The sequence below is a fragment of the Crocodylus porosus genome, unplaced genomic scaffold (genome assembly GCF_001723895.1).
Source record: "Crocodylus porosus isolate Cpor-Errol unplaced genomic scaffold, CroPor_comp1, whole genome shotgun sequence".
In the NCBI taxonomy this organism is placed as follows: Eukaryota; Metazoa; Chordata; order Crocodylia; family Crocodylidae; genus Crocodylus; species Crocodylus porosus.
This window is the reverse complement of record NW_017728915.1, coordinates 9,178,100-9,189,554: the sequence shown is the minus strand read 5'-3', so window position 1 is coordinate 9,189,554 and position 11,455 is coordinate 9,178,100. Positions and strand designations below refer to the sequence as shown.

The 11,455-nt window shown below is 43.0% G+C and overlaps 1 protein-coding gene across 6 annotated transcripts in view; it reads right to left on the bottom strand.

The window, feature by feature from the left end:
• ESRP2 (epithelial splicing regulatory protein 2) overlaps positions 1–11,455 on the bottom strand; it is a 66,813-nt gene that overhangs the window by 36,649 nt on the left and 18,709 nt on the right. For all 6 annotated transcript variants that reach the window (XM_019535679.1, XM_019535678.1, XM_019535677.1 and 3 more), the window contains 2 exons: positions 1,420–1,533; positions 778–892 (listed from right to left, as the gene is read on the bottom strand). In XM_019535679.1, coding sequence (XP_019391224.1) covers positions 778–892; positions 1,420–1,533 — 229 coding nt within the window. The remainder of the gene's footprint in view (positions 1–777; positions 893–1,419; positions 1,534–11,455) is intronic.

Here is an 11,455-nt window from a genome sequence, read left to right as displayed (position 1 = left end):
TCCTACCCTGGGGGTCTTTAAGACAAGGCTTGACAATCACCTTGCTGGGGTCGTTTGACCCCAGTACTCTTTCCTGCCATGGCAGGGGGTCAGACTCGATCCGCTCAGGTCCCTTCCAACCCTATTAAACTATGACTTGAGGGGGGACATGACCTCTGTGTACAGGTTTAGGGTACGGTTAGGGTTAGGGCAGCACATGTTGCTGCCCATGACTGATAAATATTCAATTGACTGGTGAAGTATTGTAATGCTACGATGATATCATCTACCAATACACAAGTGAGAGAACTTTCTACCAAGCAAAATGACAGATTCAGGGAGGCTATAAAATTTCTTTCAAACAAGGGTGTTTTTACTAACCTCACACTGTGTCAGACACTTGGAGAACTACCATTGTCTGCAAGCACTTTGAGTAGAACATTAGAAACTCCAGTCCAAAAAAAGGGGATTTTGACTCATTTCTCAAGTAAGCATTTACTTGAGACCAAAATAATGTCAATATCTGAAAGAATGAAAAAAAGAAAAAAAGATAGCGGTACCATAAACATTACTAGATGAAAACTAGGTGTGAAATAAGATTTCCTGACTTGAAGTAGCAATGCTGGATCCTATGTACAGAGGATGAAGTTGAAAGTTCCTTTGGCTCTGCACAGAAAATAATTTTTATAACCAGGTTATTGATTTATTTGCAGGATGGAAACTATCATAACTGCATAGAAATGCACAATTTATAAGTAGTTAAAAACTTCTCAGTTAGAAGCAACAGCATAAGGATACATTCTGCCATGGATTTGATAGTCTGATCCTTCACAGTGGCCGAATTGGGGTAACACATGTGGAACTCTTTGCGTAGATCATAAAATGAATAAAAGTAGTCAGACAGCAGGAAGTTCTACAGAGAAAGGAGGAAGAAGGAACATAAGTTGACATTATGAATACTACATTCAAATCCATTAAAAGCCAAGGCTTGTCCAGGCTGAACAAGGATCCTCCTGGCCATATTTCATGAATATTTTGTTATTTGCTAAATGACACATTTGCTTTTTCTTTCTGTGATTACACAGCAGCATGTCATAGGCTTGGGAAAGAGAGCCATACATAGTTCCCTTGTAACCAGCCTCTGTTTTATGAAGGAAACAATTCAGAAGGGTTTTGCAATCACAGAGATAAGCAAACCAATTGCAGTAGAACTCAGATTTTTTCCAGGATTGGGGTCCTAACCTAACATGAAGATGAATACAAATTAGTCAGGGTATACCTACCAAGTAAACATCATAGGCTGAAATACAAAATTGTTCTAGTACCTAGAACACTAAGCACTATTGGAGCATCTTGCTTCCTAAAACAGGATTACATTACTCCTCTTTGTTATGGTCTTTATGAGGTTGTTTCTTTGGCCAAATCTGATCGATCCCCTACCTTTTTGGATGCTTCTGGGTGGAGAACCTGTCGAATGAGTAACTGGCCATCAGTACAGAGAGTGTAAGAGCTTCTTCCTAGTAACTTCAGATCACTGGATACCAGCTGGCTAAACTAAAAGAGATAAAATTCCATTGTATTAGTCCAAGGTCCTCTATTTCTGGCCCACAGGCCAAATAGGGTCCAAGTAGCCATGATATCTGGCCTGCAACCCCGAGTCAGAAAAAATTGGCAGTTGGGAAGCAGGGGAAGTTCCACGCAGCTGGATCCAGCCCTGCCTGGGCTATTGCAGCACAGTGGGATCAGAGCTGGGCCTACTCACTGCATGTCCAGATCAGGCTACGCTGCTCCCCACCCTCTCCATGATAGGGGCCACTCCAGCCTCCCCACCAGCCCAGGCATCTGGATCAGGGCTGGGCTTCTCTCCCACCCTCCCACCTGCATGTGCAGGCTGGAGCTGCTCCCCCTGCCTCTCCAGCTCCTTAAGCATCCAGATTGGGACTGCTCCATCCTGCCTTGCACAGCACATCCAAACTGAGGCCAGCCCATACCCCCAGTACCCCATGCATTCAGTCTGGGACCAGACTTCCACCCTTCCCTGGGTGGATGGGGATGCCGGGGAAATTTGTGGGGTGGGTGCAGACACTTTATGGGAGGGTGACGAGCAGGGTTCTTATGAGGGGTTTTCTGGGGGAGGCATCTGGAGTGGACTCCGGGGTGAGACAACAGTGTCTGCTGTTGCCAGGACTCTTTGTTTGTGCCATTGAGCCTCTGGTGCAGTGGATCAGGGGGAACAGGGTGATCAGTGGGGTTAGGGTGCCAAGGGGAAGGGAATTAAAAATCCTCTTATACATGGCCAACATGACATGCGTGGTAAGGGAAGAGATGTCCCTGAAGAGGGTGATGAAGCACGCAAATTAATTTGGGGAGGTATCTGGCGTGAGGGTGAATGTGGAGAAGAGTGCTGTCTTGGCAATGGGGAATTGGGGGATTTCGGGAAATTTGGATTGCAGGTGGAAAGAGAGAAACTTAAGGTACTGGGCATATGGATGGATACCCAAGGGAAAGGGAAGCAGGCATGGGAGGTACTGGAGGGGAGGGAGAAAGAGACAGTGGGGTTGTGGGGAACATGGGGTTTATCATCTAGGAGGAAGGTGAAGGTTATCAAACAGTGCTTGTTCCAGATGATTTTGTACACAGGGATGGTGTACCCCACATCCTGGCTACAGGCCTGGCAGGTCCAGCATGCCTTGTGCCTCTTTTGCAGGGGGTAAAGACAGAGAAGGTGACTAGGATGGAGTTATATAAGGAGGGAAGGTTGGGGGGATGGGGTTTCCCCAACATAAAGGTTTTTGTTTATGTCTACTTCTTGAAAATGATGGTGAGAGAAGTGAGGGGGGCACTAGGGATGGTTTCAAACTACTGTAGGTTCTGGGGGGGAGGCTATTATGAAGGTTGGGGCTGTTTGGGAGCGGGTGGAGAGGAGTGTGGGCTTGGCACATGTCGCTCCCTTATGCACAACTGGGAACTTTTGTTACAGGACAAGGCTTGGAGGTTAGAGCTTGAAGGGCTGGGGGATGCAAAAAGAGTATTTAAGTTCATGAGGGGGAGGGAAAGGATGACAGATGTGGGGGAGCTGAGATCACAGCAAGTAAATAGGGTGTGAAAAGGGGTGTTGGGAAGGAATGGAAAGGGGAGCATGAGGAGCTGGCGTGGAGGGCAGAATGCTTTGCTGGTGCAACGGGTGCTCTATCATTGGGCACTGTCGCAGTCCCCCAACTGTCCAAGGGAGCTTTATTGGGCTGCACATTCCCCGTAGCACAGGGGTGGGCAATTATTTTGGGCAGAGGGCCACTTACTGAGTTTTGGCAAGCCATCGGGGGCCACGTGACAAGCAGCCTAGGGCAGATAAATATTACTTTTCTAAATTTTTTAGGGGCAGGCTGCATCCGGCCCACCCCTGCCATAGCTGGATCAGGCACCCCTACCAGCCCTGTGTGCCAGATTGAGCTCACTGACTGGATGAGGTTCACAGGGCAAAACCTTTGGGCCCCACTGCATTAGTCTATATTATTGTTATTATATTATTTACTATAATATATTTTTAAAAGATACCAAAGGAAATGAACTACTTCATAATAATCATTGAAAGATCACAACTGGGAGAAGGGAGGCAAAGACACATTAGGCAGTCACCGGCTACAGACTAGGTATAGGACCAAAACACTACAGGCAGTGCTGTAGCAACAAAGTTTGGCACCCAGGACAAGGCCTGCAGTGGCAGCCCACCCTTGCCCCACGCACAGATGCAGGGGGCACACCCCCACCCCCATGCTTGCCCAGGAGTACATGAAGCAGTGGGAGCTGCCCTTCCCCTATCCCCACACCCCCCAAATGTGCTGCTTGTAGCTCTGTCCTGGTCCCTGCCCTGGCTGGGCAGAGCCTGTTGGCACCTCTTTGCTTCGACACCTGGGGTGGTTGCCCTGCTTGCCCCCACCTCTGCTAAGGCACTGACTACAGGCAGCACTGCAGCAGCACAAAAATATGTTGGAAGCTGCATTGAATTCTCACCATAAAGTTCAAATATTTGGACTTTTTGCAGCCCAGTTAATTATAAGGCTGTGAAAAGAAAGAATACACTGGAATATGATGCAATCCTGACTTTGCCACATCATTTCTTGACCTAAACTGTCCAAACTGGTTTAAAAGCTTGTGTTACAATGGGCTTTCTTTCCTTTTCTCGCTCGCTCTCTCTCTTCCCCACTCCCCCCTCAGTTAAATGGAAAACAACAAGAGACAGGAAACTACTGAGCAGAGGTTATCATTAACTGCATAATAACTAAACCCAGCCCTATACCCCCCAATTCTGGTGTTTTCATTACTCAGTTTATAATAAAATCTGTGCAAAGACCACAGAAATGTTGACAATCAAAAATTGTACAGAACAGCGATCATTAACTGAAACAAAGCTACTAAAGCTTTTCTAGGTTCCAGATAGGTTTACTGTGAAAAAGAAAAGAATAGATAAGCATGTGTGCCCAATTTCTGAAGTAGTCTAATACTAAACCAATACTGAAGTCCCCATCTTTAATTGTTAGCAACTATGTTACCATAGCTAACAAGCTGCTGTTTACTAATTTGATACACACAGATAACTTCCAAGGGAACAAACATAATTTTAGTTTCCTTCTCAGTTCCAATCCCCTCCCTGGAAAAAGGAACATGGTTAATAGCACGAGTCAGTATTTTACAACTACTCTCAATGTTTTTCCCCCTTCTAGAGAGCACCTTGTAGAACTTTATATTATGGCCTTCTTTCCTTTTCCTATTTACATAGATATCTCTGACATCATGTTAGACACCAGTCACTGCCTCTGATTGGCTCATTCTAAAGACCTGAATGTGTAGATATTATACATGCAGTTAGCCAAACCGTGTGCACTCTGTACGGAAACTGTAGAAGTAGATCCTGAAGTCCTAAGGTCACATCTACACAAGGTGGAAAAAAAAACATGGACTTCGGTTAAAATAGCAACTAAAATATCAACTCAAGATGAAACTAGAATTGTTCTAGGTTTGCACTCAGCAGACCATTGTAACAGCTAATCACTTACTATTTTTTGCCAGTATTTAACCTGCTAGTGTTTAACCTCAGACCACACTTTTATTGCACAGTCGATGTATTCTGAGACATAACAGAGTGAGACTAAGCCAGAACACTGGAGCAGTTAAAGCAAATTACTTGTAATTCACCATTTTTATTTCCCTGACCCCACTATTCTGTGGCAGGTGGCTAGGTCAGCTTTGCCAATAGACTTGAAAGCTGGTTTGAAGGAGAACATGAGCTGTCTGGCCCCAGAGCATTACAGGTTAAAGTGAGGGTAACTCCTGTGCATTGACAACACAGATTCAACCCTGTTTTGAATGGCTGCAATTTCCGTTTACTTAAGTAAGACTTTTCTTAATTTCAGTCAGGGCTGAATCTTACCCGTTATGTTGAAGTGTTCTGCCAAAATTCTGCCTGGGCTAAGAGACCTTCCTTTCTTTGAATGCCTGGAAAGGAGCAAGGTCACTGCCATGGTGCATCAAAGGAAACTGTATTGATATAAGCCAACCACAGAGGACGTATACTATCCTCAAAACTGGCTCTTTCACCATTTTCCCCTCTCTCAGAGTAGCAAGTTTCACCAGGGTTTGGTACTGTTTCCCTATTTCAGAGACAGCTGCTGCAGAGCTCCTCTCCCAAGCCTCAGGTCTACTGTGGAAAAAGAGTAAGGGGGATGCAAGAGGAGCTTGCGGAAGCTTCTAGAGCAAGGGAGGACAATTATTTTGGGCAGGGGACCACTTTAGGTGTTTTGGCAAGCCATCAAGGGCCACATGACAGGCAGCCCAGGGCAGATTAATATTAATTTTCTAAATTTTTAGGGGCCCTATGGGCTGGATAGAATGGCCTGGTGGGCTGCATCTGGCCCCTGGGCTGCATTTTGCCCACCCCTGTTCTAGTGGGATGTGCTGTATTCTGAGAAGATGACAAGTCCCAGCTCAAATTAACAAGCAAATATTTCTGGCAGGAAAGTCAGGCAAGGCATACATTCGTGTCTCCCACACGCTTGCAGTTCCCTCTCCAATAGCTTTAGAATTCTAATGTTCTGCCCAGCTGATCATCTTTATAATATCTGCTTGACCCAGAGATAGATGGATCCATCTATCTATTGATCTAGCTAATCTATTGCCCAGGCAAAAAAAAGTGTATACCAGCAAGTTCCTAGCAAAGCAATCATGATACTCTATAATTAATATTGTTTTTTGTCCTTTTAGTGTTTTCCTCACCAAGGGATCATTGCATTTGCAGTGATGAGTACAGCATTGAGACCCTGAGTGTGGATGGCAGACTGAATCCTCTTTATGTAAAAGCGGACAAAACAAAAAACCACCACTACCTACCTCCCCACCACCAACCAGGGATTTTAGTCAAAGGGGATTTGTTTCTTATCCAAAAGAGCAAATGTTTCCATCCCTTATATGTCAGTGATTCTCAGCTGTGGCACCCTGGAATGTCTTGATATTTTTAAGGGCACCTCACAATGGTATTATGGCACTGTTAGGTGAACAAGCACGCTCCAGAAGATAAACCCAGAGATTTCAAAGAGAAATTCATAGTGTCAAAAACATTCCTACCTGCTGTGGTCTGAGTTCTCATTCCTTGGAATCTCAGAACAGCAGAGACTCCCAATGCCTGAAGAAGGTGATTGCACCTGAAAGCTTGCTAAGACCTTTCCCCCTCCAACTACTGACTTGGTCTAATAAAAGATATCACATCTGCTCAAAAAGCCTAGTCTGCCTTGTAACAAAGGAATAGCTATTGTTTTTCTGTAGTTAAAAAAACTGGCATTTTCTGAGGGATGTGTCAAATTTAATGAGGGGTGTCTTGAGTCTAAAAAGGTTGAGAACCATTCCACTACATTTTAGTTTGGCTTTAAACTCTGTTCCCATGCTGCCCATTTCAGAAAGATGGCTTTCACCAGAGATTATCTCACTTGCTAAAATTGTTTTTTGCAAAACAGTTTGAAGTGAAAAGTTAAATAGGGGGAAATAGTCAACTATCAAAAGAAAGTGGGGGTTTTCTTTTATTCTATTTTTTCTTCTCTCTCAAAAGAAGTGTGATGGTAAAGGCATTTAAAAATAAATGAAATGCTCCCCTCTCACTTTCTAAACTTATCAGTTTCAACATATTTCCAGGTTAAAACAAAGAGAAAAAATAGGTAGGTTTAGGAAAAAATGCTTTGGCTTTTTTTTTTCTGCCCTGACCTTTCAACTAGAAAAAAATGGTAGTAGCAGGAAAGTAAAAGTTTATAAAATCCTTTTTCTACTTGAAGGGGAAACAAAAGTATTTCTTAAATATTTTATATATTGTACACATTAAATAAATATATTAAAATTAATAATATAAAATATTTTATATATTACAATACAACTCAGAGAAATGGGGAGGGCACGTTCCTCTCACTTTTTAGATTAAAAAAATGTAAAAAAAATGGGGAGAGTAATTTTATCTGCCTCCCCTATTCTCCCCTTCGAAGGTTTTTGGGGGAAACGCTTATATATCTCTCTCTCCACATTTCTCCAAGTTTTACTTTTTTAAACTTTTGTTGCATTTTGTTGCATTAGGAGGAAAAGCAGAAGAATGTGCAAAAATCTAAAACAATGTTTCAAAATGAGAAAGATGATTTGCATTTTTTAAATTTTATAGAATTTCTTCATTGCAAAATGAAAAATATGAAGAATTTGCAACAAAAATCCCCCCACACTATCCCGAAAGAAGTCTGTATCATTATGAACTCAAAAGGCTATTTGCCACATAGACTATTTATCTTGCTGCACAGAAACTTATGGTTTCAAGCACAAAAGTCTGATGAACATGAAGCTACCATGGCATGTCACTGTTTAGGATGGATTTTCAGTCACTGCTTAAAATTCAAAAATCAAGATTTAAGAGTGTTCAAACTACCTTAACTGTAGTGTAAACACCAAAAAGACAAAGAGATGTAGCCACTCTCAGAGATGCAGTTCTGAGTATCACCACATTGACAGGATGGCAGCAAAGACACTGACTCCAACCGCAGTCGGGAGCTCTGTCTACTGATCAAATCAGCTTGTTACACCTCTTGTCTATAGTACATATAAAGAAAAATAATTGCCTGCAAAAAAATGGACATGATATAGGAACAGAAATTAACCATCCCATGAGTAAGAGACTCAACGAAAAGAAAATGACTGCACGATTGGTAAAGTATTTCTGAAACAATCTACTTTGTATCCAGAATGTGCACAAATCTTAAGAAAGGAATACAAATGGGGACAGATTTGTTATCATGAATCTGCATGGGATTCTGGTGTTCTTTTCGGGAAAGGAATATAATGGAAAAATGACCACTGCATTTCAACTGTGAAGCTGCAGATCAGACAGCATAGGAAAAAGAAGATTCCCTTGGGGAGAAAATACTGTAAGGCCATATACCTGCCTGGTATAAATCCACATAGCTCCACCAGAGTCTGATTTTAAATTTTTCAGAAGATGTGTGGAATTTAATCACGTGATGGAAAAGGAAGAGAGATTTAGGCTAGTGATTTTCATCTAGGAGGAGTTCCACATAAGGCGGCATGCCACATTTCAGTTAAGAATGACGAGATGTCATATAAGGTCACAGAGGAATCCAGCACTAAGCAGGCAGAAGAAAGAGAGGCAGCCTTTGGAAAATGGGCTGGAACAAACCCTGGATGTATTTTTGCTTTGTTTTGTTTTTAAGTTAGCAAATTATTTCCACTGTTTATTTATAAAGGTAAACAGTAAAATTCAGCATGACAAACCCACAACTACTGATAGAGATATCTATCAGACCAGCAATGCTGACAGTCCCAAATCACCCACCCTTATTAACAGAGTTTATAATTTCAGCAATTTGCAGCTTGGGTGGAGAGTTAGCTAATTGATCAGATTAAAAAGACTTCATAAGAAGATGCCCGATGAAGACTGGTTCCTTCTTGTCCCTTCCACCTTCCCCAGTCAAACTGTGGAAAGTTCAATATGACTTAAGTAGCTCTGGCCAAATTCTCACTACCACATGCTCATTCATGGTATTATACAGAGCTCCAAAGAAACAGTTACAGCCCAACATGTCTATGCAAATGGAGCTAGAACTCATCAGAACAGAAATGGTTATGAATTTACATTAAAATCCAAGCCAAGACGTTAAAGTTTTCAGATGAAATGCTGCCTTCTGCTTTTCCTTTTGTGCCTAGGTTTTTTCTGGGTGGCGGTTTAAAACGATGCTCTAACACACTCTTGAGTTCATTTTGGCCACCACAGGACAAAGTAATGCCAGCCAGCTTTACACTATACTTTCCTGCTTAAAGGTGGTTTTGTACATTAGCCTGTCTCAACTCATGTTTTTATATCACTTTACCTTTTAACTCGTTCACACTATTACTGAAATCCATCTCATCTCCATTTCCTTTTTACACTCTTTCATGCTGCCTTCTTGCAGGTGCTGGTCCTCCATTTTGAGGTGCAAGACACCCACTCTCTCAATTCCAATTCCTCTTTAAAACTACTCCTGTGAGGCTGAGGAGCACTAATCTACATCAGTATCATGCTTTAACCACCCCATTATTATACAAGAACTGTGTTGATGATACTGCTGTCTGCATCCTGCAGCAGTTCTCTCTTCGTCTTTGTTTATACTACGATCCTGAGAACACAGACGGCAACTTTCTTTGTGTATTGTGCAAGACCAGTCATGCTATTGGTGTTTTAATAAAATCATTTCATATATGGGGATACATCTAATAATTCAACACTGAGATAAAAGCTTAAGGGAGAGAAATTCTGAGGCAAGCTGCTTTGCACCTTAACCTCCAAGACTGTTATTTGAGGAAGGGCGGTGGGAGGGGAGAGTGTTTGAATGCCACATTGAAAAACTGGCTGAACAGGATTCTGGTCATGTAGCTGAGAATACAAAGAGAAGCAGAGAGACGTGTTTAGCCAGCAGCAAGCTGGACAGGAGCCAGTGCAGGCTGCTGTGTTTTCTGCAAACCAACCCCAAGTGGCTGAAACGACACAGCCCCCCTCGTGTTTCCTTAACTGTGACTGAACGAATAAGCCATGGGTCATAGCAATATGAGAATTCCTCCGCAGGCTCTTTCCATTATCATGATTTACAAAGGGTTAAAATAAGAAGTTGTAGGTTATTGGGGAAAATGGGAATATCCAACAGTCAAAAATCTCTCATCCCTGAAGGCCAATAAGTATCTTTACCATATGACAATAAGTACCTTTACCATATGACATCTACAGCTGGCACAAATAGAGCAGGAGCACAATTCAACTGTGAAATCACCACCCATGATATTCCAATCAATTTTGCCATACCTAGCAATAAGAGAGAAATTTCATCGTGTGCTTCTGCTCCAAGAAATGACAGGAAACATGACAACTTCTTCCTCACCAGACCTGCTCCTCTCAGGTCTTAAGAGTTAGATTTATTTCCTTTAAAGAAAAATCCAAGTTTTCTGCTTAACTCTTGCTAGTACAGTGAAAGCCAAATAGGTAATACTGTATTCCAGCTCCCACAGGCAAGACTACTAATGGATCTCCAGAGCAAAAATTTGTCCTCTTGATGGCAAAGGGATATAAGATCTATCACCATGGGGCAATGGAAAGATCCAGAAGGAGCTGAAATTCAGGTTGTGGTCTACATTAAATCTTTGTTTGCTACTATCCCTGCATAGATGTGCTTAAGGTATACAAAGCTTTCTTTCCTTCACTCCCTACGCAAACCCCCGAAGTCCTTCATCTTTCCATTTGAAAGGAGTGTCTGCATGATAGGAAAATGACAAGATCTCTCTCATTAAGCAATGCCAGGCGGCAGCATCACATAGTGCACATTCTAAAAGAGGTAAGCAGAGACTTCCCTAGTCAAGCTCCTCCTAGGGACATAACATCCGACCTAACAAATAGATAAAAAAACACATGCTGTTTCTGAAACCTCCAGTAAGGGTTGCATGCTTCTGTACCTCATTGTGTTTCACTGGCTACAGATGTTATTCAGAAGGCAAGATAGATATGCACTTTCCCTTCTCGTCAGTGCAGAGGCAGAAAAGGATCTTGGAGTCATCACTGATGCCAAGATGAACATGGGCTGGCAGTGTGAGGATGCAGTCAGGAAGGCCAACCGCGCCTTGTCATGCATCCACAGATGCATCTCGAGCAGGTCCAAAGAGGTGATCTTCCCCCTCTATGCGACACCGGTTAGGCCGCAGCTGGAGTACTGCGTCCAGTTCTGGGCACCACGCTTTAGGAGGGATGTGGACAACATGGAGAGGGTCCAGAGGAGGGCCACTCACATGATCGGGGGCAGCAGGGCAGACCCTACAAGGAGAAGCTACAAGACCTGAACCTGTTCAGCCTCCAGAAGAGAAGGCTGAGGGGGGAGATCTAGTGGCCTGTTACAAACTAGTCAGAGGGGACCAGCAGGCA